General features: G+C 52.1%; 2 protein-coding genes across 3 annotated transcripts in view; both read left to right on the plus strand.

The window, feature by feature from the left end:
* The window catches only part of LOC114510705 (leukocyte immunoglobulin-like receptor subfamily A member 5), a 24,239-nt gene continuing 923 nt past the window's right edge, over positions 1 to 23,316 (plus strand). Inside the window, exons 1-7 of one of the 2 annotated variants that reach the window (XM_036012675.1) lie at positions 1 to 238; positions 362 to 397; positions 12,336 to 12,620; positions 12,764 to 13,066; positions 21,603 to 21,725; positions 22,285 to 22,337; positions 23,135 to 23,296. In XM_036012675.1, coding sequence (XP_035868568.1) covers positions 136 to 238; positions 362 to 397; positions 12,336 to 12,620; positions 12,764 to 13,066; positions 21,603 to 21,725; positions 22,285 to 22,337; positions 23,135 to 23,296 — 1,065 coding nt within the window. In that variant the 5' untranslated portion in view covers positions 1 to 135. Of the gene's footprint in view, positions 239 to 361; positions 398 to 12,335; positions 12,621 to 12,763; positions 13,067 to 21,602; positions 21,726 to 22,284; positions 22,338 to 23,131; positions 23,297 to 23,316 lie in introns of both variants that reach the window. The other variant, XM_036012674.1, reaches the window with a different exon arrangement.
* Positions 17,667 to 23,316, plus strand: part of LOC114510706 (leukocyte immunoglobulin-like receptor subfamily A member 3) — an 18,067-nt gene continuing 12,417 nt past the window's right edge. Inside the window, 6 exon segments of the mRNA XM_036012682.1 lie at positions 17,667 to 17,787; positions 17,980 to 18,015; positions 18,180 to 18,464; positions 18,621 to 18,926; positions 19,152 to 19,433; positions 19,719 to 20,018. Of these exon segments, the coding sequence (XP_035868575.1) occupies positions 17,754 to 17,787; positions 17,980 to 18,015; positions 18,180 to 18,464; positions 18,621 to 18,926; positions 19,152 to 19,433; positions 19,719 to 20,018 (1,243 nt within the window). The 5' untranslated portion in view covers positions 17,667 to 17,753.

The following is a 23,316-nucleotide window of genomic DNA, read 5'->3' on the forward strand; positions in this document are numbered from 1 at the left end:
GACTCTGGGTCTATTTTTTCCTCCATCTTGAGAATGAAAGGTGGGATCCTGGGGAGACACTGTCCCCCTTCCTGAGGGGCTGCTGACTTGACAACCCTGTGACATGGACGGCCAACATTCTAGTGACCACACCCTATGTGTCTATCACCCTCAGGACACCCTGGTCTCTTCCTTCTACAGGACTGGGTTCAGAGAGGAGACACCATGTCCCCCAGCCTCACGGCCCTGCTCTGCCTAGGTGAGATATGACAAGGGTTGGGTGAAGTCCTGCTCTGTCAGGACCCCAGGACTCAGGAGGTTTCTGGGGAGGAGGGTTCTGCTCAGGATTCAGGGCAAATGTCTCACAGGGGCTCTCTTGCAGGGCTGAGCGTGGGCCTGAGGACCCCAGTGCAGGCAGATGAGTGTGTCCCTGGGTTCCCAAGACCCTCTCCCCATAAAGGACAAGGTATTTCTCTATCAGGCATCAGGGGATGGAAAACAGAAGTTCTCAGTTAATGGATGGTAGATACCAGGGAAGGTTCTGGGGCTACGATCAGAACACTGGGGGTGAAAATGACTTGTGACTGGAGTTCTGATTCCTTCCAGGGACCCTCCCCAAGCCCACCCTCTGGGCTCAGCCAGGCTCTGTGAACCCCTGTTTGAACCCTGTGACCATTTGGTGTCAGGGATCCCTGCAGGCCCAGGAGTTCCATCTGGCTAAAGAGGGAAGCTCAACAGCCTGGGACACACAGGTGCCACTGGATCCAGGGAACAAGGCCAAGTTCTCCATCACACAGATGACAGAGCTACATGCTGGGACATATTGGTGTTACCATCTCAGCCAAGGTGTCTGGTCAGAGAGCAGTGACCCCCTGGAGCTGGTGCTAACAAGTGAGGGCACTCAGGGTACTCAACCTCAGGCTCTGCCCCCAGGTAGGAGGATGCTCTCAGTGGGTCTCCGCCTCACAGCCCAGCCTTGGGGGACATGAGGGAGGTGTGAGCCCCACTTAACATGCTGCCTCCTTCTCTCCCAGGATTCTACTACAGCAAACCCAGCCTCTCAGCCCTGCCCAGCCCTGTGGTGACCTCAGGAGGAAACGTGACCCTCCAGTGTGGCTCACGGCAGGGTTTGACAGGTTTGTTCTGACCAAGGAAGACAATACAGACTCTCATGGACCATGGACTCACAGCGAGACCCCGTAGGCAGTTCCAGGCCCTGTTTCCTGTGGGCCCTGTGACCCCCAGTGACAGGTGGACTTTCAGATGCTATGGTTATTACAGGAACAGACCCCAGGTGTGGTCATTGCCCAGTGACCCCCTGGAGCTCCTGGTTCCAGGTAAAGAAAAGTCTTTATTTTGCCTCTTGCATGGATTGAGTCTTTAGATAGGTTACTGGATACTTTGCAAGGAGGGGAGTCCCATTTGAGAGGTGGAGTGAGAGCACAGGGGCTCCTGGGCCAGAGACACAGAGAGAGACGGTGGGGCCTGGGGCCAGGCCAGGAGGAGGGTTCATGGGAGGAGCAGCCCTTTCACTCCTGTCTGGTCCCTGCAGGTGGCTCAGGGAAGCCCTCCTTCCTGAGTCAGCAGGGCCCCATTGTGGCCTCTGGACAGAATCTGACCCTCCAGTGTCACTCTGACATCAGCTATAACAGATTTGTTCTGTCCAAGAAGGGGAGACAGGACCTCCCCCAGAGCACTGTCTTATAGCCCCATGCTGGGCTCTCTCAAGCCAACTTCCCCCTGGACACTGTGAGCAGCTTCCCCAGGGGCCAGTACAGGTGCTACAGTGTCTCCTCTGAGTGGTCGGCCCCCAGTGACCCCCTGGACATCCTGGTGGCAGTTGAGGAGCCAGTGGTTCAGGGACCCAGAGTCTGCTCAGGCCCTGCTGGGGGTCTCAGCTGGTGATGGCCAGGATAAGGGGTGTGGAGTCCCCAGGGAAGGAAGGAGACAGAGAGACAGGGGATCAGAGGAAAAGGGGAGACTCAGAGAAAACAGAGACAGAGAGGAGGGTCCATCCTCAGAAAGGGGCCTGGTGACTCTCACGTCAGAACAAGATGCAGCAGCCCCTCACCCACCCCCCTCTCTCTAGGATGGCTCCCTGACAGACCCTCTCTCTCGGTGCACCCGGGCCCTACAGGGGCCTCAGGAGAGAAGGTGACCTTGCTGTGTCAGTCACAGAGGTCGAGGGACACTTTCCTTCTGATCAAGGAGGGGGCAGCCAGTCCCCCCCTGCGTCACAGATCAGAGTCCCAAGCTCAGCAGCACCAGGCAGAGTTCTCCATGGGTCCTGTGACCTCAGCCCATGGGGGGACCTACAGGTGCTAGAGCTTACACAGCACCTCCCCCTACCTGCTGTCACAGCCCAGTGATCCCCTGGAGCTCTTGGCGTCAGGTGAGGAACCCCAAGCCCTGCCTTCTGAGCTATTGTCTCGGTCCTGTCTCCAGAAGAGATATGGGCTGAAAATGGAGGGAGATGGCTCTGGGGATGCTTACCAAGAGGACCTCTGGTCCTTAGGGACCCTGCTATACCTGTCCACCCCACCCTCTCACCTGGGATCAAAGGTGGTAGATGGGCCAAAGGCATGTCTTGGGAGGCCATAGAGCAGGTTCACAGGAAGACTCCAGGTGCTCTGCTGAACCCAAAGTTAGTCCCACACCCTCACACCAGTCTGTCCTCATTCCCAGGACTCTCTGAAGACCCCAGGTCCCCAGCCACAGGGCCCATCCCCAAAGCTGGTGAGTCCCTGAGAACTCTGCTCAGAGGGAGCACAGAGCCACCCAGGGAAGTTCTAAGGGTCCATCAGGGGGTCTTGTGACCCCCAAACACTTAGGGTGGAGACTTTGTCAGGGCCTGGGAGTCAGGCAGAGATGCCAGAACCATAGGAATGCCAGGGCTCTGAGGCTGGCAGGTGACAGGAGGGGTGGGCATGATGGACAAACAGGTTGGGCCCAGGCTGGGGGAGCAGCCAGGTTCAAGTGTGAAGGTGGCCACCACCACACACCCCCATCCTGAATTTCTAGAAGTCTCTGAGGGTCAGCCCCTCCCCAATTCAGAGTGAGGCCCACAGAGCAGTAAGTGAGGGTCTGTGTGGGGAGGTGGTAGGTGTGTCCAGGGGGACAGGGGCTGAGTCCTGTGCAAGTGCAGGCTCCTCTGGAGGCTCTGACTTTGACACACCCTTCCCCTCTCTGTGCCTCAGTGTCTACAAGTGTAAAAGGAAAGAACTGTGGTCCAGAACTTAGATTTTCTTTCAGTTTTGGCTCTGACCTCCTGGGAGCGGGCCTCACAGAGATGCCCCCTAGGACGTGATGTTATGGGAACTGTCCCTCTGTAGCAGGGATGATGACACTGTACAGGGAGAGACGGGCAGGACAAGGTCTGGGAACACAGGTCCTTTCTCTCAGCTCAGGCTCAGCTCAGAGCAGGGAACAAGGGCTAGAGTGAGAGCTGGTTCAGGTCCCAGCTCTGCTGCTCCTGCTCTGGGGCCAGGTATTCCCTTGTCTTCTCTGAGTGTCAGGTTCATGTCTGTTCACCCCTGGTCCTGTCCTTCTCACAGGCCTGTGGTGACATTAGGTGACATAAGGGACCTCACAGAGCTCAGGAAGGCAGAACTTCTAAGGGGGCATCAGGTTCACCACACACCAAATGCCCTTCTTGTGTCCCTGCTGTGCTAAGGGCAGGTACTAAGAAAGTACCCTCAGATCCAGGTGAGATAGGACAGGCCCCCTGTAAGGGAGGAGCCCAGAGCTTGGAGCTGGTGTCCACCTGGAGGCAGCAGGAGAACAGCACAGGGAACCCATGTCTTGGGGTGCAGTCCCAGCCCTGCCCCAGCCAGGCTGGGTGACCTGGGGCACGTGGCTAACCTCTCTGAGCTGCAGTAGACTAGGTAGTGGGTCAGCCATCCCTTGTGGGTGAGGTCTGTGAGGTTAGAAGAGCTGAAGAACAGACCACAGCACATGCCTTCCACACAATAGGTGCTCATTAAATGTCACCTTTGGCTCATTCATGATGTCACTCCAGCTCAAGGTCTCCAATGGTACTGGAACATGCTGATCGGGGTCTCAGTGGCCCTTGTCCTGCTGCTCTCCCTCCTCCTCTTCCTCTTCTTCCGACACCAGAATCAAAGCAAAGGTAGAATGTTGGGTGAGTAGGGAATGGGGTGACCTGGGTCACAGGAGAGAGGGGCACAGAGCACCTTCCACAGAAAAACAAATAGATGGGGAAGGTCAGCTGAGAAACACATTTTTCCAGGATCTCACATCAGAAATTGTAGAAAGGGCCGTGGCTGATGTGTCTCAGTGGATTGAGCACTGGCCTGTTAACCAGTCACTGGTTCGATTCCTGGTCAGGGCACATGCCTGAGTTGTGAGTTGGGTCCCCATCAGGGGATTGGGTTGGAGGCAGCCACTCACTGGTGTTTCTCTCCCTCTCTCCCTTCCTTCCCCTCTAAAAATAAATGAATAAAAAATTCTAGAAAGGAAACACTGAACATCAGCACAGATGTACAAATGTGAGGTGATCTTTCATCGTTTTCAGTCTCCTTAAACATGAATTGTATGCACAAGTGTGTTAAGCTTTCCTTCTTTCCTCTGGAATCACACAGGGAGGGGTCTGTACCCAACCAGGGCTGAGAGTGTCCCTCTTGACCAGCCCAGAGAGAGGCTGACATCCAATCTCTTGCAGAGGCTACAGACCAAGAGCCCAAGGACAGAGGCCTGCAGACCAGGTAATTCCTGCCTTGAAGACCCCTGACCCCTGCCCGAGGCCCTGCACTGCCTCTAATTCCCCTGTCTCCTCCCCCAGCTCTAGCCCAGCTGCAGATACCCAGGAAGAGCCCCTCTGTGAGAAGAAACAGCTGCCCTGGGGAGGGGGGACAGGGATTTCAGGAGGCAATGGGGGAGGGGGTACCCTGGAAGGGTGTAGGATCAGGGGTGAGAGGGACTGAAATCTACCCAGCCTGGACCGGCCCCTCATCTCACCCCTGGCTTAGTGGCCCATCTGGGAGCAGGCGGGTCTGCAGCCCTGAGATCTCAGGGACCCTGCCAGGAGACATACCCCATTCTTCACCAGCAGATGCTATCATGAAGGACCCTCATCCTGGGGAGGGGATGGAGCTGGACCCTCAGGTGAGTCCCCTGCTCCTGTCCAGGACACCAAGGACCTTCCTATTGCCCAGTTCACTCCAATAGTCACTTCCCTCTCTACCTCCCCTGTATTGCAGCAGCACCCACACTGACCTGTCCTTCTGGGAACCAGGTCATCCTGCTGTGACTCACTCCTCCTGCTTTCCTATGACCTCGTGACCCCTCCTGGGTGGTCCCCTGTGCTGGTTCCTCACCCTCTGTCTGATCTTGTGCAGCCCCAGGTCTCAGGAGGAGGCACCACCTGCAGGTCCCAGGGTCCTGCCACTCATTCATGCAGCAGCTGTGACAGGAGATCACTGGTTACCAGATCCATGTCAGTGCTACAGTGCAGCCCTGAGCAGCCTGTCCCCACCCTCCTCCAGCTCACCTGTGGGAGAGGGAGACACCTGCAAACAGGCAGATGACGTCCTGGAGAGCCAAGTGCTGTGAAGGAGAATAAAGAAAGAGCAGTGGGGGGAGTGTGTGGTGAGGGGAGAACAGAGAAAACAGCAGGTGCAAAGGTTGAGGCAGGACCTGCTGCTTCAGCCAGTTGGGCCCTGTGGCTGGAGCTGAATGAGCAAGAGACAGAGCGTTAGGTTAAGAGTCAGATCCATAGAAGCATCAGGAGTCCCAAGGGTGAAGGAGTCCCTGTAGACTCCATCAGGAGAGTGACCTCATCTGATCTGAAGTTTAAGTTGTCACTCTGACACTGTGTGGACACGTGACGAGGGTTTCAACTGTGGGGTCAAGGACACACTGATTCTGTCTCACTGTCTCTCTGCAGCAGAACAGGACCCATGATGACTCCCAGGGAGAGACATACGCCCAGGTGACCCGCTCACCATCAAAGCTCAGGCAGGGAATGGCCTCCTCACCTTCCCCCCTGTCAGAGGAATTGCTGGACATGAAGGACAGACAAGCAGAAGAGGACACACACATGGACAGTCAGGTGGGTCCCATCCTTTCCAGACCCCAGGCTTCCCCAACCCCAACCACCTTTCACCCCTCTCACTGTCCCCCTGCTCCAGGCTGCTGCCTCTGCTGCCCCCCAGGATGTGACATACGCCCAGCTGACTCACTTGGGCTTCAGACAGGAAACAAGCATACCCCCTTCCTGCCCATCAGAGGAGCCCCTGAATGTGCCCAGTGTATACGCTGCTTTGGCGCGCCACTAGCCAAGGAAGGACCCAAACTCCACACTCCAGGGACGGGGCCTGCAGGAACCCCAGAAGGCATAGGAGCTGCCCCCTAAGGACACTCAGCTAGTGACCCCAGTCAGCCTGGAGACCTGACATGGACCCCCAGCAGTTTCAACTGATTTTGCAGTTGAAGATAAATGGCACCCAAACATTTTGTAGTCAAAGCAATAGCCTTATCAATAATCAGTGTGTTAACTGATTATTGAGAGGAAGTGAGAGAATGTTTAAAATAATGATAACATAAATATTATACACCAAGCATATAAAAGAAGAAAATTAAGAAGCATGAGCAAATATGTTAGAAAATAAAAGCCTAAAATAAATGACCTAATTTATTTTATCAAGTAGTATAGAATTGTACACCTGAAACCTGCATAATTTTTATTAACAAATGTCATGCCAATAAATTCAATAAAGAATTTAGAGAAAGAATAGCAAATTATTATAAGTGGCAGTAGAAGGACAGATATAATAATAAGCTGATACTAATGGAGACAAACAAAAATAGAGAAAAGGCAACAAAACCAAAAGACTTCGTTCTGAAAACATCCATCACATTTACAAAGTCTACTACAATGGCCATGGGACAAAGAGAGAAGACACTCATCACCTCTATCAGGACAGCATTATAGGTCTTACACACTTTAAGTAGATAACAAACAGAACACTATAAACAATTTGATACCAATATATTAAAACATGCTATTAAAATAGACCCCTTCCAGTGGACAATTTATTTAGACATAAGGATTAATAGAAATTTTGTATCACCTTATGTGTACATTAAATACATTGGCTCTGTAATGAGAAACTTCCTTACAACTGAACACTGTGGAATAGAAAAAACTCAAAATGATAGAAACAAAGAGTAGAGTGTGAGTTACCAGTAGTGGAGGGAAGGAGAAATGGGGAGGTATTGGTTCAAAAGCACAAACTTCCAGCTAAAAGACTGACAAATTCCAGGGCTGTAATGTACAGCATGGTGACTGTAGCTACTAACACTGTATCATATTTTTTAGTGTTGCTACAAGAGTAGATCATAAACGCTTCTCACCACAAAAAGAAATGGCAACTCTGAAACAGGAAGGAGGTGTTAGCTAATGCTGCTGTGGTCATCGTTTTGCAACATATAAATGTTTCAATTCAGGAGGCTTCGTTGGGGATTTCTTCCCAGTGCTTCTGTATTTATAACACACAAACACATTCACACACTGCAAAGTTACACAAACATTTTCTGAGAGCAGAAAAAGAAGAAGCACACCCCAACACATTCTGTCAGCCTGGAAAATATTGATTCCAAAACCTGACAAGGAGATTACAAAATGGAAAATCACAGGGAGAATGTTCTCGTGGATTTAGATGAAGACCACTAAAAGTATCACAAATAAGATTCAGCAATAGATATATATTTTAATAAAAAACAATATATCATGACTAACTTGGGTTTTCTGTTTTTTGGGTTTTTGGGGGAGGGTAGAGGAGCTTGAAATAATTTGAAAATAATCACAATGTAATATACAGATGATGGATCATAAAATTGTACACCTGAAATCCATATAATCTTATCAACCAATGTCACCCCAATAAATTTAATTTAAAAATCAATATAATCCAACCCATTATGGGAACAAGTAAAAAATTCTCACTTCAACAGAGGCGGAGAAAGCCTTTGATAAAACGAACCAACAATTCACAGTGAAAACACAACTTCATCAGCAATAAAAGGGGATTTCTTATTTTATCAAGGCATGTTTAACAATCAACACTAGACATCTTTCTTAAAGTTAAAGCCTTGAACTCCTGCTCTCTATACCTGGGAATGATCCCAGTACTGTCCTGATGACCTCTTCTATTTAACAGAACCCTGGAGGTACCAACCAACTAAATAAAATTAAATCATAAACATGGAGTAGATAGGTCTGATAATGCATCACTCAGAGATTAAACAGTGGTTTGCATATAACATTCAAAGTAATATGAAGATGTATTACTCAAATTAAACAGGAGTTTTCCAGTATCACTGGATACATGGCCAGTCCATAGCAATCAATTGCATTTCTGATTTCTGGTTCTGGACCAAGATAAATTAGGTAAATATCTCCTTATTCTCTGACTTTACACCAGAGACTCTGGCTTTTGACTTTTCACCCCCAGAATTGTAAGATAATAAATTTGTATTGTTTCAAGCCACGAAGTTTGTGGTGATTTGTGACAGCAAATAAATTCAGCCACTTAAATTTCCTTTTGATTTGTGTTTGCATGGTACAAACATCTTTCTTTAGCATTTTTCTCTTCTGTCAATGTAGGAAGATACACGTAATACAAAATGTACCTTTTGGCCACTATTCAAGTGTACAATACAGCTCAGTGGTGTTAAGTAATACTCCATGTTAGGCAACGGTCCGCACTGTTTATTTTCAGAAACTTTGTATCGTCTCAAACAGAAACTGGTACCCAATCAACACTAACTCTCGTGCCCCCTCATAACCAGCTGTAGGTAGTGTCTATGCTGCGTGCTGCCTCTAGGAGTCTGCTGATTCTGTGCAGTTCGTATAAGTGGAATCTTACAACAGGTGGCCTTTCATGTCTGGATTATTTCCTTTAGCACAATGTTTTCAAGGTTTAGCCAAGTTGCTCATTCTTTTACTTTTTTTTTTACAATATATATTTAAAGGTTTTCTTTCTTTATTTTTAGAGAGAGGGGAAGGAAGGGAGGAAGAGAGGGAGGGAAACATCAATGTGTGGTTGCCTCTTGAGCGCCTCCTACTGGGGACCTGGCTCACAACCCAGGAAGGTGCCCTGACTGGGAATAGAACTGGTGACCCTTGGGTTCCCAGGCTGGCACTCAGTCCACTGAGCTACACCAGCCAGGTCTGTTCTTTTACTTTTAACCTTTTTGCATCATTGTATTTCAAGGGAATTTCTTATAGACTACATATAGCCAGGTCTTCTTTGATATTTCAAATCAACCAGTCTGATAATCTGTGTCTTTTAATTATTGTGTTTAGACCCTTTAGAGATAATGTAATCACTTATAAGATTACTATTTAGGTTTTTATTTTATTTGTTTTAGTTTTCTATTTGTCCCTTTATTGTTTGTTTATCTTTTTCTTTCTCTTCCCTTTCCTTGGCTTTAGAGAATGTTTTCACTATTCCATTTTAATTTCTCTATAGGTGTGTTATCTATACATCTTTGAATGCTCCTTAAGTGGCTGTTCTACATATTCTCACACATCACCAACTCAACACAGTCTAGTGAGGTTTAGGAAGTTTCCACTTGCAGGGACATGTAGGAACCATATAAACATGTAGCTCACCTACTTACATTGTCATTGTTGTATGCGTTATATCTACAAACACTTCCAGGGCTCAGGGGCCTTCTACAGGCAGGTGATCCTCCCCCAGACCTTTTGCTTCAGCCCAGTAACCCTGCTTGGCAGCTGGGGAGGGGGCAACAGGTCTGGGCTGGTGGAGATGGGTCAGGGAGGGGCCTTGGGGTGGCAGCTGAGGAAGCTGAAGAGGAGAAGGGCACCCTGGACACTTCAAGTCCGATTCCTTTCCAAGGGTCCTCCCCCAAACCCTCCATCTGGACTGACACTCAGAGGAGCCGTGTGACTGAGAGGAGCCCTGTGAGCTCCTGGAGTCTGGGGGCCTCTGCAGGCTAATGTCTCTACAGTTTGTGCCAAGACAGGGGCTTTGGACACAGTGCTGCGAAGCCCCCACAGAACTGCAGCAATGAGACCCATTTCCCCCACGGAATCCACAAAGTCACACACTGCAGGGTGGCAGGAGAGTGTGTGCCACTGCTCCAAGGGCTACTCAGAGAAAAGTGAGCCGCTACCTCTGGTGGTGACAGGTCACAGAGAAAGGAGCCAGGACCCCCTTCCCACTGTGGATTCCTCCTCACAGCAAAAGGGAACAGAGTGTGGCCCCAGGGGGACCTGGCCCCTCAAAGTCCACACCTGGGTGCATGTGGGATAGTGGTTACCCCTTTAACATCAGGATATTCATTTATTTTGCAGTTTCTTGTCCATACTCCTATCAAGACTACCAACTGAATGAATAATTGTAACTTACAGTTAGTGGGGTAACACTTGCTCTTAGAAAGATTGCATGGTGCATTGTAGGTATTCCATCACCTCTTTTATTTTTATTTTTTTGCATTTTCTTTTTTCTTTTTAATTTTTTTATTGTTGTTCAATTACAGTTGTCCTCATCCCCTCACCCCCGCCCCAAGACTCTCCCCTGCCCTACATACCCACCACATTCCATCATGTTTTCTAAATTTAACAGGTCGCCCTGGCTGGTTTGGCTCCATGGATTGAGTGCTGGCCTGGGAAACAAAGGGTTGTCGGTTCAATTCCCAGTCAGGGCACATTGCCTGGGTTGCGGGCCAGGTCCCCAGTGAGGGGCACACAAGAGACAATGACACATTGATGTTTCTCTTCCTCTCTTTCTCCACTGTCCACCTTGACTGTGGAGTCACACACTTTGATGTGCTCACATTTCAACCCACACATCTCCATCGGATCTAGAAACCAATGAGGACTGATCCATCCCAGGACCCAGGGACAGTCACACCACAGCCATTCTGAGGAGTGAGGTTCATAACAACATGTTTCCCTTGGGAAAACTGAGGCTCAGAGATTGAATATTATCACTTGATAACACATAGGAAGTGGGTGATGACGGAGCATTTAAACAAAAACGAGCTTTGTCACCAACATTAGAGCACTAACCCACTCATTGTCCCCAAAAGCAGAAGACCTGAGGGTAGGACCACAGGATGAGGGGACAGCTCATGCCCAGAGAAAAGGGCTCTGAGGAGGCAGGAATGACTCAGACTTTTCCCTGGAAGGTGTGGGTGGACACTCTAAAAAAAGAAGGAGAAGTTCATGAGGTGGCTGTTCTAGAACGAAAACTGCACTCCAGAGCCAGAGCAAGGGATGTGTTTGCTTCCTTATTTCCCTGCGTTTCTCCTTTGAGCTCATTATCACAATGACACTCGCCTGAACTGCACAGTGAGGAGGAGATGGTGTCTCTGCTGATCTGAGCTCTGCAGGCACAGGGACCCCCGTCTTCCTGAAGCGTCTCCAGGGCCTGGGTGACCACAGTCCATAGGGAGGACCCGGGCAGGTGACTGGGCAGAGGATGAAGGAACCCGGTGGGGGAGGCCCTGACCTAGAAGGATGGCCTTGGGTCCCCTCACCTGCTAGGGGAGTCTCAGGAGGCTCAGGATCTATTTCCTGTTACATCATGTGAATGAGAGTCAAGCTCCTGGGAAGACAATGTTCCCCTTTCTGAGGGGCTGCTGGTGCACTGCACTGCGACAGGAACAGCCAGCCTCCCAATGACAACACGCTGAGTGTCTGTCCAACCTGAGGACTCCATGGTCTCTTCCTTCTGCACGGCTGGGTTCAGAGAGGAGACACCATGCCCTCCACCCTCACGGCCCTGCTCTGCCTCGGTGAGATGTGAGGGGGAGGGGAAGCTCTGTTCTGTCAGGACCCCAGGATTCAGGAGGCTTCTGGGGAGGAGGGTTCTGCTCAGAACTCAGGGCAAATCTCTCACAGGGACTCTCTTGCAGGGCTGAGCGTGGGCCTAAGGACCCCAGTGGAGGCAGGTGAGTCTGTCTCTGGGAGTACCAGGTTTCACCTTGTCATTGAGAACAAGGGGGCTCTGTCCCATCATCTAAAAAAGGAGAAAATCAGTCTTGGCTGTGTGGCTCAGTGGTTGGGCATCATTCTTTATCAAAGTAAAAAGTTGTAGACTCAATTGCCAGTCACAACCCATACATGAGCCACCCAGTGCTTCTCTCTCGTATTAATGTTTTGCGTGTGCACTCTCTTGCTCTCTCTCTCTCTCCCCTTCCCTTCCTCTCTCTCTAAAAGCAGTGAAAAAATGTCCCTTCAAAGTTTAAAAAGCAGAAAAATAGATCTGGGCTGACAGATGGAAGACATCAAGGAAGGTCCTGGGACTGAGATCGGAACACTGGGGGTGTAAGTGTCTTGCTACCCAGGTTCTGATTCCTTCCAGGGACCCTCCCCAAACCCACCCTCTGGGCTGAGGCAGGCACTGTGATCCCCTGGGGGAGCTCAGTGACCATCTTGTGTCAGGGGGCTCCACAAGCTGAGGAGTACCATTTGTATAAAGATGATACTTCAGAGCCCTGGTTCAAACAGAAGACACTGGATCCCAGGAACAAGACCAAGTTCTCCATCACACAGATGACAGCGCGTACTGCAGGGAGATATCAGTGTTACTATCTCAGACAAGGTGTCTGGTCAGAGCACAGTGTCCTCCTGGAGCTGGTGGTGACAGGTGAGGGCACACCAAGGTCCCAGCTTCAGGTTCTGCCTTCAGGAAGGGGGACGCTCTCTAGGCATCTCCCCCTCACAGCCCAACCCTTGGGGACGTGAGGGAGATGTGAGCCCCATTTAACATGCTGCCTCTTTCTCCCCTAGGAGCCTACAGCAAACCCAGGCTCTCAGCCCTGCCCAGTGCTGTTGTGACCTCAGGAGATACCGTCATCCTCCAGTGTGGCTCACGGCAGGGATTTGAGAGGTTCGTTCTGACTAAGGAAGGAGAAGACAGGCTCTCCTGGACCCTGGACTCACAGCCTCACCCCAGTGGGCAGTTCCAGGCCCTGTTCTTTGTGGGTCCTGTGACCCCCAGCCACAAGTGGATGTTCAGATGCTATGGATATAGCAGGAACACACCCCAAGTGTGGTCACAGCCCAGTGACTCCCTGGAGCTCCTGGCCTCAGGTGAGGGACTCCTGGCCCTGTCCTCTCTGTGCTCCCTCACCTCAGGGCACTGTCCCTTGGAAAGTCAGGGACAGAAATAAATGAGGAGTGCAGGAGGCTCCACAGAGGGGGGTAGAGCCCCTGAGAGGTGGAAAAAGACAGGGTCTCTCGCCTGTGTGTCCTCTGTTCTGAATCTCAGCAGAGAGAAAGAGCAGGAGGGTAGAGTGAGATTTGTGAGAAGTGAAGTGAAAGGTGGTTAGACTAAGCAGAGAGGACAGATCCCTTCCCCTACTCAGCCCCTGCATCTTCATCTCAGAGTCTGAGCCCCTGGGGTCCCAGCCTCCACTGGACCCTCTCCCAGAGAGAGCAGCTTCATCTCCCCTGAGTGTCCAGCTCTACAGGCCCCTGGGCTCACTGGGAGTCTTCAGCACTCAGTGCTCACCTAACAGTGAGGAGGGGCTGTGCCAGGCTCAGCAGGAGCTGGGGACTCCCGCCCACACTGAGGGTCTCCTGTCTGCTCCGTGGTTCTGGGGGCCCTTGTCTGTTCCTGCTCCTTTCTGAAGACTTTTATGCAATACTTGCATGTATAAATTTAAATTATAAACATTTCTGCCTTCAAAAAGGAAATTCTATACCTATTTAACTATGATTGTATTAAATTTGCCCATTTATTATAAAAACATCCATTTATTATTAAGATGTTTTTAAAACATGAGTTAAAAGGTGTGTTTTCTACTTCAGATGCATTTTGAAGTTTTAGTCATAAAATTACCTATACTCAGAGCTCAAGAATTGTTTGAGTACCCCATATACATCTGTGTATATAGATGAGACCCACCCATGGACCCTGAGTCCTCAGCTGCTGAATAAATAAAAGCTTTCAGCTCCAGAAGAGTGAGCTTGGATGGTTCAGTCTCCCACAGAGAGCAAAGAGACTACAAGGATGTCCTATGTTCTGTAATGAGAGACCACATTTCTCACCAAACCTGAATTCTTGGGGCAAAGACAACCTATGTCCCAAAGGGCCTCAGGAGCAAAGTCTGCACTCAGAAGTCCCCAGGAAACTGACAGGGTCCATGACAGCAGACAGGACCCCCATTCCAGAGAAAGAGTTTGAGAAGGGGCTGGAAATGGTCACATCATGAGGAATGGGAGAGTTTTAAAAACTGTTTGGCTTGAGTGGCATCAACTCCTCATGTGCCCACTTCTTTATGGTTTTCAAGGAGCAGCCAACACCATCATCCCATCACACAACAGCTCAGATAACAAGAGCAGTGAATAGGAGAGTCCTCAGTTGTGGGGCTGGGTGCAAAGGGTTCCATCTCTCAGGGAGACAGGTGGGCTGTGTGAGCATCCAGGATGCAGGGGTGACTTTGTCTGCTGTGACCTCTGTGACCTCTTTCTCCACATTTCCTAGATTCCCACCCCCAAGACTACACAGTGGAGAATCTCATCTGCATGAGCGTGGCTGGCTTGGTCCTGGTGATCCTCGGGGTGCTGTTGTTTCAGGCTCGAGACAGTGAGAGAATGGTCCAGGCTGCTGCCAGGACCTGAACACAGAGGGGACAGGGCACCATTCAGAGTGGGGGGAGCATGGAGCCCATCTGATGACCCAGGAGGTGGAGAAGGACAGTCTGACCACAGGCGGGAAACTGTCTGCTGATGTGTCCAGGGGAGCAGACATGGCAGATGAGGTTTGGGGACAGGAAACGTGAGCCGTGTTGCTGTGGAGACACAACCTCCTTCCCACTGTGGGGCTGTCCCTCCTCATCCTCACTGGCTCCCCTTGACTGTCCCTCTATTTTCACCACTGTGACCTGAGGGGCCACCCCACATGGCTGGTTTGGGTTCACATCTACACACCCCTTCATGCTGGATCCCACTCATATAAACAAATGTGGTGTCTTCATTACATGGGAGGGGTTTTTAAGCCATAAAAACAAAGTACCAACACCAGCAACAGAGTGAATGAATGTCAACATTCTGCAGCTAAGTGACAGAAGCCAGAGAGAAAAGATCACGTTTTCTGTGACTGTGTTTGTACGAAGCATCCAGGAGGAGGAAACCCACAGAGACAGAAGTCAGGTGGGCTTGTCGGGGGCTGACAAAGAGGGGGAGATGAGAGACTCTATAGGTATTTGGGGGTGGGTTCATGCAATGTTGTTATTAAAACCAGATAAAATTGTGGTTTAGACATTGTGTATGTACTACATTCCAGTGAATTCTATATTTTAAAATGCTAACTTCTATGTCACAGGAACTCATGTCATTAAAAGAAATGTAACTAAATTGCCATGGTTCCCTGTGGATACTTATTACCATAGAAGTGGCCCCATATCCCCAGGGCAATTTCATGGGAGACGGGACTCCCAGCAGGTCCAAAATGCCCTCAGTGCCCAGTGCTCAGGCTCAACCCCTGGTGGGATTCCCACCCTCACTCCTCAGTGTGGTGAGTCCAGGATCCAGGACAAGCAGAGTCCTTCCTGTCTCCCCTCAGTCTGGGCTCACCTGCCATCAACCAAGGATGCCCTGTAGCTTCTGATGCCCCCTGAGGGCTTGGGGGATATATATGTGGCTGCCAAGTAGCCCTTCCTCCCTCAAGTCTCTTAAGCTCATGTCTTAATCAGGCCCAGAAATGACACAGATGGAGCCTCTTTATGTCTCAGGCTCCACTGATCCTCACAACACCAATGAGAGCTGATCTTCCACCCTTGTCTGCAGTGAGGGAAAAGGGAGAGGGGAAGGGACTGGCTCAGAACAGACTTTCAATAATGTTTCCCCTTGTCTCACATTAAAACCTGTGAATTATGTGCAACTACTGTTTCTGCCCAGCACATGGAGATGGAGTGACCAGTGTCAAATGAAATGAAATGTCAGAGCAGGGCAGTGAGGAGGCAGACATGCTCAGGGGCCTGGATGAGGGGGATGGAGAGAAGGTCTCCTACTCACAGAGATGAGGAAGTCAGAGAGGAAGTGTGAGGGAGAGACCAAACCACACCCCCAGCCAGGAGAGTGGGTGGCTCTTGCAGTGGGTCAGGTGACCATGTTGTAATCCTCTCCCCACCGAGGTGCCCCTCACTGGGATGGTCAGTCTGGAGACAGCCCCATTGGCTCCCCAGGCCACACAGGTAGAGCACAGACGTGCCATCAGCTCTTCCCTCTCTTCCCCCCACACGATGAACACGCCCACAGCTATGACCCTGAGACCTTTCTGCCACCCAGTTCCCCTCCAGTCACACTCAGGTGAAGACCCAGGACATCATGGGGGTGTGACCCCATCAGCCCCCTCTCTGGCCTCACTGTGGACCCTCACTCCCAGCTGAGGGTTTTACTCCCATGGACCTGAACTTACCTGTCATGGACCCTCCCTGCACAAAGCCTTTCTCCAGGTCTCCACCTCACTCCAGCACATCCAAGCAGCTCCACCTGCTGGTCCATGTTGTTGGACATGAGGCTGAGCTAACCTCTCCATCCCAAGCAGAAACAACTGGTCCCTACAAAGCAGACCCTTCCCAGTGCCCACCTCCCCTCCCCAGACTCACACACCTGGGTCATAGCCACACTAGGCTTGTCATGGGCACCCCCTGAGCCAATCTGCTCAGAGCACACTCTGCCCAACTCCTACACCAAGATAATGACAAAGAAACATTCCACCTCTTCTCACTCAGCTTCAATCATACTTGTGTTATGGGATTTCTGTTTGGATTTCATGAGAAATTCTCATAAGCCACAGATAGTACTGAGCAGCTCATCACCTCTGTATTAGATTAGGGCAGGAGTTTTATCACAGTTCATCATCCATTCCTCACTACTACAGTCTTTTGTCATGGAGCAGTATCTTCTCAAAACAGCAACCTGCTTGCACATTCCTTTACTGAAAAGTGTTCCATTACCTGAAAGATCAAACCCAGGAGTCCCTGCAGGGAGTAGAGGCCCCATGTGCCCAGGGCCCAGTACACTCTGTGACTCACAGCTCTCAGAATAATCACCCTCTTCCTGGTCAAAGGTCCTCTGATCCCCCCGGTGCTTACCCCTAGTGTGTCCTGGACCCTCCCTCACCTGCAGGTCCCCACATTCCATGGTGTCCACCTGTATGCAGTCTCTGTGCTCCATTCTTCTCCTTCCCTGAAACTTACCAAAATGACCCCCACATCATCCATTGCCTACACATTTGTACTGTCTGATGTCACTAACCAGCACTGCATGTGTCCAGGGGAGGGATCGGTCACCTTCCCCAATGAACTTCGTGCCTGGACTGGGCACCTGCTGGGAAATATTGGCCGGTTTCCGGGATGGAGAAAGCCTGGAAGAAAGTTTGCATTTACATTGTCTCAGGAAAAGGAAGTGAATTGCCCACAGTTACGTGGGCTGTAAAACAGGCAGAGTCAGAAGTGCGACAGGAGCTGAGCAGCTCCTGAGTCCTGCCCAGAGACTTCTGCCCTCATGTTCCAGGACAGGGGTCACCCTCTGGACTTGGGCATCACATGAGGTGCAGGCAGCATGTGTGGGGTCTGCTGAGACTCAGATCTGGTCTGAAAGTTCCCAGATCCTGGTGTCTCCTCCACCACCTCTCAGGAGGGCAGGTTGCTGCTGCAGAGGAAACTGTGACTTGTGACACGGAGTCAGGATCTTGTCACATCCTGTGTGTCCATCTGTCCTGTGGGCTCTGTGGTCTTCATACTTCATCTGCATCACTGGGAGACGCATCATGACCCTGACCCTCTTTGTCCTTCTGGGCCTTGGTGAGTTCTGGAGAAAGAGAAGGGTGAGGCCCCTTCACTTCCAGGTTCCCTCCTCAAAGGGCCCCAGGACCCAGGAGACTCAGAGGGGGCAGAAATTCTAAGGAGAGAAGATATCAGTTCAGCAGGGGCCCAGACCAGGCCTGGAGCTTCTGTGTGTAGGTGAAGGATAATCTCACAAGGACTCTCTTCCAGGGCTGTGTTGGTGCCCATGGGACCAGGTCCAGGAAGGTGAGTCCTCCCCCAGACCTGCTTCAGCACAATGATGGGACAGCTGGGGGACACACAGTGGGCTTGAGCAGATGGTGACCAGTGTAGGAGGGGTCTTACAGTGACAACTGGGGAACAGAGGGGACAAGGACCCTCCTGACACTGCAGGTCTGATTCCTTTCCAGGACTTCCCCCCAAACCCTCCATCTGGGCTGACCCAGGCCCCAGGGTCAGAGAGGGGAGCCCTGTGACCATCTGGTGTCAGGGGTCTCTGCAGGCAGACAGCTACAGTCTGTATAAAGACAAGAGGTCTAAGCCCTTGGACACAAGCATCCCAGAGGCCTCCAGCAACAAGACCAGGTTCCTCATTCAGTCCATGAGCTCACAGTACACAGGGCTATACCAGTGTGCATACAGCACTGGGGACACGCTGTCTGAGAGGAGCAAGCCCCTGCTCCTGGTTGTGACAGGTAAGGGGGAACCCAGGTCCCCTCCCCACTGCAGGCTCCTCCTCAGAGGATGAAGGGGACAGAGTGTGGCTTTAGGGGGGCCGCACCCCTCACAGCACACACCTGGGGAAAGTGGGATGATGGTCCCCTTTAACTCAGATCCTCCTTCTCCCTCAGGAGTGTACAACACACCCTCCCTCTCAGCCGACCCAGGCCCGGTGGTGGCCTCAGGAGGGAACGTGTCCCTCTTGTGCAGCTCACCGTCCACATGGGACACTTTCCACCTGCTGAAGGAGGGAGGGGCTGAGCCACCCCAACACAGGAAATTGGAATGGAATTACTATGCTAAAAGGCAGCAGGCTGTCTTCCCTGTGGGTCCTGTGAACACCTCCCACAGAGGGACCTACAGATGTTATGTTTCCTTCAGCTACAACCCCAATGTGTGGTCACAGCCCAGTGCCCCTCTGCACCTCGAGGTCACAGGTGAGGTGGCCCAAACTTGGCTTCAATTCTTTCCTGTGCCCCAAATAACTGATCTAAACTCCTTATCTGGTAATGTCCTTGGGATTGTGAGGGTCAGTGACCTAGGTTTACTGGGGACAGAACCACAGGCAGGAGACTTAGGGAGGGACAAGTCAAAACTCTCAATGCAACTCTAGTGGGCAGTCAGTGTGTGTGGCCCCTGGGTGACAATGACCTTCTCCCCAGGTATGTACAGGAAGCCCTCCCTCTCAGCCTGGCCAGGGCTCCTGGTGCTGCCCGGAGACAACCTGACCCTCCAGTGTCGCTCAGAGCCTGGCTTTGACAGATTTGCTCTGACCAAGGACCAGGGGACCACACCCCACCAGTGTCTCTATGGGCAGCACAGCCCCGACTTTCCCCAGGGCCCTGTAAACCTCACCCATGGGGGCCAGTACAGGTGCTACAGTGGACACAACCTCTCCTATGTGTGGTCATCCCCCAGCACCCCCCTGGACATCCTGATTGCAGGTGAGGAGCCCTGCCCTGCCCCCTGTCCTGACTGGTCTGCTCAGGGCTCAACCCAGGGTCACCATGGTGGTGATGGTGTCCAGGTGAGGGTCATGGAGCAGAGGCTGAGGGGGGCTGATGTCTAGGGGAGGGAGGGATGGGCATGAAGAAAAAATGCCCACCAGAGGGACAGAGAGAAGCTGACAGGAGTCACAGTGTCCCTGGGGAAGGACAGGGTTCCTTAGCTCAGGGTCAAGTGCATGGGGGTAGCAGTGACTCTGCACATCACAGCCCTCCTCTCCCCAGGAATATACAAGAAACCCTCCCTCTCTGCCCAGCCAGGGCGCTCAGTGCCCTGGGGAGTGAACATGACCCTGCAGTGTTGCTCTGAGGTCAGGGCTGATACCTTCCACCTGCACAGGGAGGGGTCTCTGGATCCTCCCCAGCAGCTTCATCTGCAGGACACAGCTGCCCCCTCTCAGGCCAACTTCACCATCAGCCCTGTGACCTCAGGCCACTATGAGACCTACAGGTGCTACAGCTCACACAGCTCCTCCCCCTTCCAGCTGTCACAGCCCAGTGACCCCCTGGAACTTCTGGTCTCAGGTGAGGAGCCACAGCCCCACCCCTGTATCCTCATAGTCAGTTCAGGACCCTGTCCCCCAGGGAACATTTAGGATAGGGAGCAAGGGGGTTAACGAAGGAAGGCCAGTCCAAGGGGATTCTTACCTCCCAGAGGGACAGAAAAGCCAGAGCCACCCCACCCCTGCTTCATCATCACCCTCATCCCTGAGGCCCAGGAAGGTCCCAGGGGCCCAGGGAGGCTAGAGAGGCCCTGGGCTCAGCAAAGGGAGGAAAGGCCAGGGGCACCCATCCCAATCCCCCTCCTTCTCCCACAGACCAAGAAGCCAAGACAAGCATGGTGACAGGCAGAGGCTTTGCTCCCAGAGAGAACCAGGTCACCCACTCTGGAATGCCTGTCCTCTGGTGGGGTGTGGGGGTCAGGCAGTGATTCTGGGTGATCGTGGGTGCCCCAGGGCTATGAGGCAGGCAGGTGACATGTAGTTTGGTCATGGAAGAGAGAGATGCAGTTGTCCCAATCAGGGGAGGGATAGGTGAGCTCAAATGAGGAGAAGGCCACCTCAAACCTTCACTTCCATCCTGAATTTCCAGAAGCCTCTGAGGATCTGCCCCTCGCCCCCATGGACTCAGGCCCTCAGAGGGATAAGTGAGGGTCTCTGTGGGGAGGCAGTGGCTGTGTCCAGGGGGACAGGGGCTGAGTCCTGTGCAAGTTCAGGCTCCTCTGGAGGCTCTGACTTGGAAACACCCTTCCCCTCTGTGTGCCTCAGTGTCTCCAAGTGTAAAAGAAGAGACTCGTGGCCCAGAGCTTAGATTGCCTTTCAGTTCTGGCTCTGACCTCCTGGGAGGGGGCCTCACAGGGAAGCCACTGAGGACATGATATTATGGGAACTGTCCACTCTGTAGCAGGGATGGTGACACTGTACAGGGAGGGACAGCCAGGACAAGAGTCAGGAGCATAGAAATCCTTTCCCTCAGCTCAGGTGTTCAGCTCAGAAGAGGGAACAAGGGCTAGAGTCAAACCTGGTCCAGGTCCCAGCTCTGCTGCTCTTGCTCTGGGGCTGGGTGGTCCCTTCTCTTCTCCAAGTGTTGGGTTCATGTTTGTTTATCCCTGGTCCCCTCCTGCTCACAGGCCTGTGGTGACATTAGTGACATAAGGAATCTCACAGAACTCAAGAAGGCAGGGCCTGAGTCCAGGCCAACCTTCCCAAGGGGGCATCAGGGTTCACCCCATGCTTCTGTCCCTATGGTGTCCTGCTATGCCTGGGGGCAGGCAAAAAACAAGGACCCTCATCTTTGGGTAAGACAGTACAGGCCCTCTGCAGGTGAGGAACCCAGAGCTCAGAGCTGGTGACCACCTGGGGGCAGCATGAGGAAGCACAGGAAACCCAGGTCCCAGGGTACAATCCCAGCCCTGCCCTGGCCAGGCTGGGTGACCTGGGGCAGGTGTTAACCTCTCTGAGCTGCAGTGGTCTGGGTGGTGGGTCAGCCATCCCTGGTGGATGGGGGCCATGAGGTTAGAGGACATAATCAACAGATCCCAGGACATGTCTAGCACACAGTAGGTGCTCATTAAATGGCACCTTTGGCTCATTCATGATGTCACTCCAGCCCAAGGTCTCCAATGGTACTGGAATGTGCTGACTGGAGTCTCAGTGGCCCTTGCCCTGCTGCTCTTCCTCCTCCTCTTCCTCTTCCTCCGACACCGGCATCAGAGCAAAGGCAGGACATTGGGTAAGCAGGAAAGGGGGTGACCTGGGTCACAGGAAAGAGGGGCTCAGAGCACCTGCTGCAGGAAAAACAGATGGGGAAGGTCAGCTGAGCAACAGATTTCTCCAGAATCTCACATCAGAAATTGTAGAAAGTAAACACTCAATGTCAGAACTTGGGTACTAATTTAAAGTAATCTTTCATCGCCTCCAATCTCCTCAGATATGAAACATTCACACGTGTGTGTTAAAGTTTCCTTCTTTCCTCCTGAATAAAACAGGAGGGGTCCTTACTCTCCCAGAACTGAGACTGTCTGTCCTCCAGCTCAGCTGCAGACACCCAGGAAGAGTCCTGTGTGAGAGGAAGGGACAGCTGCCCTCAGGGGTGGTCACAGGGAGTTCAGGAGGTGGTGGAGAAGGGGAGACTGGAGAAGTGTACAGTCAGGGGTGAGAAGTACTGAAATCCATAGAGTGACCTGGCCCCTCACCTCACCCTGGCTTAGTGGCCCATCTGGGAGCAGGCAGGTCTGCAGCCCTGAGATCTCAGGGATTCTGCCAGGAGACACCCTGTTCTTCCTCTCCAGATGCTGCCATGAAGGACCCTCATCCTGGGGAGGGCATGGAGCTGGACCCTCAGGTGAGACCCCTGCTCCTGTCCAGGACACTAAGGACCTTCCTGTTGCCCAGTTCACTCCAATGGTCATTCCCTGCCTTCACCTCCCCTGTATCTCAGCAGCACCCACACTGACCTGTCCTTCTGGGCACCAGGTTGTTCTGCTGTTACTCATTCCTCTTGCTTTCCTGTGTCCTCATGACCCCTCCTGGGTGATCCCCTGTGCTGGCCCCTCATCCTCTGTCTGACCTTGTACAGCCCCAGATCTCAGGAGGAGGCATGAATGACTGAATCACCCGCAGGTCCCAGGGTCCCATCACTCAGTCATGCAGCAGCAGTGACAGTTCACTGGTTACAGACTCCTTGTCTGTGCCATAGTGCAGGCCTCTGAGCAGCTTGTCCCCACCCTCCTCCACCTCCCCTGTGGGTGAGGGAGATACCAGCAAACAGGCAGATGATATCCTGGAAAGCCAAGTGTTGTGAAGGAGAATGAAGCAAGAGCAGTGGGGGGAGTGTGTGGTGAGGGGAGAACAGAGAAAACAGCAGGTGCAAAGGTCCTGAGGCAGGACCTGTTGCTTCAGCCAGATGGGCCCTGTGGCTGGAGCTAAATCAGCGAGAGACAGAGCGTTAGGTTAAGAGCAGATCCATAAGCACCAGGAGTTCCAAGGCTCGGAGAGTCCCTGCAAACTCCACCAGGAGAGTGACCTCATCTGATCTGAAGTTTAAGTCGTCACTCTGACACCGTGTGGACTCGTGACTGGAGGGTTTCAACTGTGGGGTCAAGGACATGCTGGTTCTGTCTCACTGTTTCTCTGCAGCAGAACAGGACCCATGATGACCCCCAGGGAGAGACCTATGCCCAGGTGACCCTCTCACCATCAAAGCTCAGGCAGGGAATGGCCTCCTCACCTTCCCTCCTGTCAGAGGAATTGCTGGACATGAAGGATAGGCAAGCAGAAGAGGACAGACAGATGGACAGTCAGGTGGGGCCTGTCCTCCCCAG

This window comes from Phyllostomus discolor, chromosome 12 (genome assembly GCF_004126475.2).
Source record: "Phyllostomus discolor isolate MPI-MPIP mPhyDis1 chromosome 12, mPhyDis1.pri.v3, whole genome shotgun sequence".
Taxonomy (NCBI): domain Eukaryota; kingdom Metazoa; phylum Chordata; class Mammalia; order Chiroptera; family Phyllostomidae; genus Phyllostomus; species Phyllostomus discolor.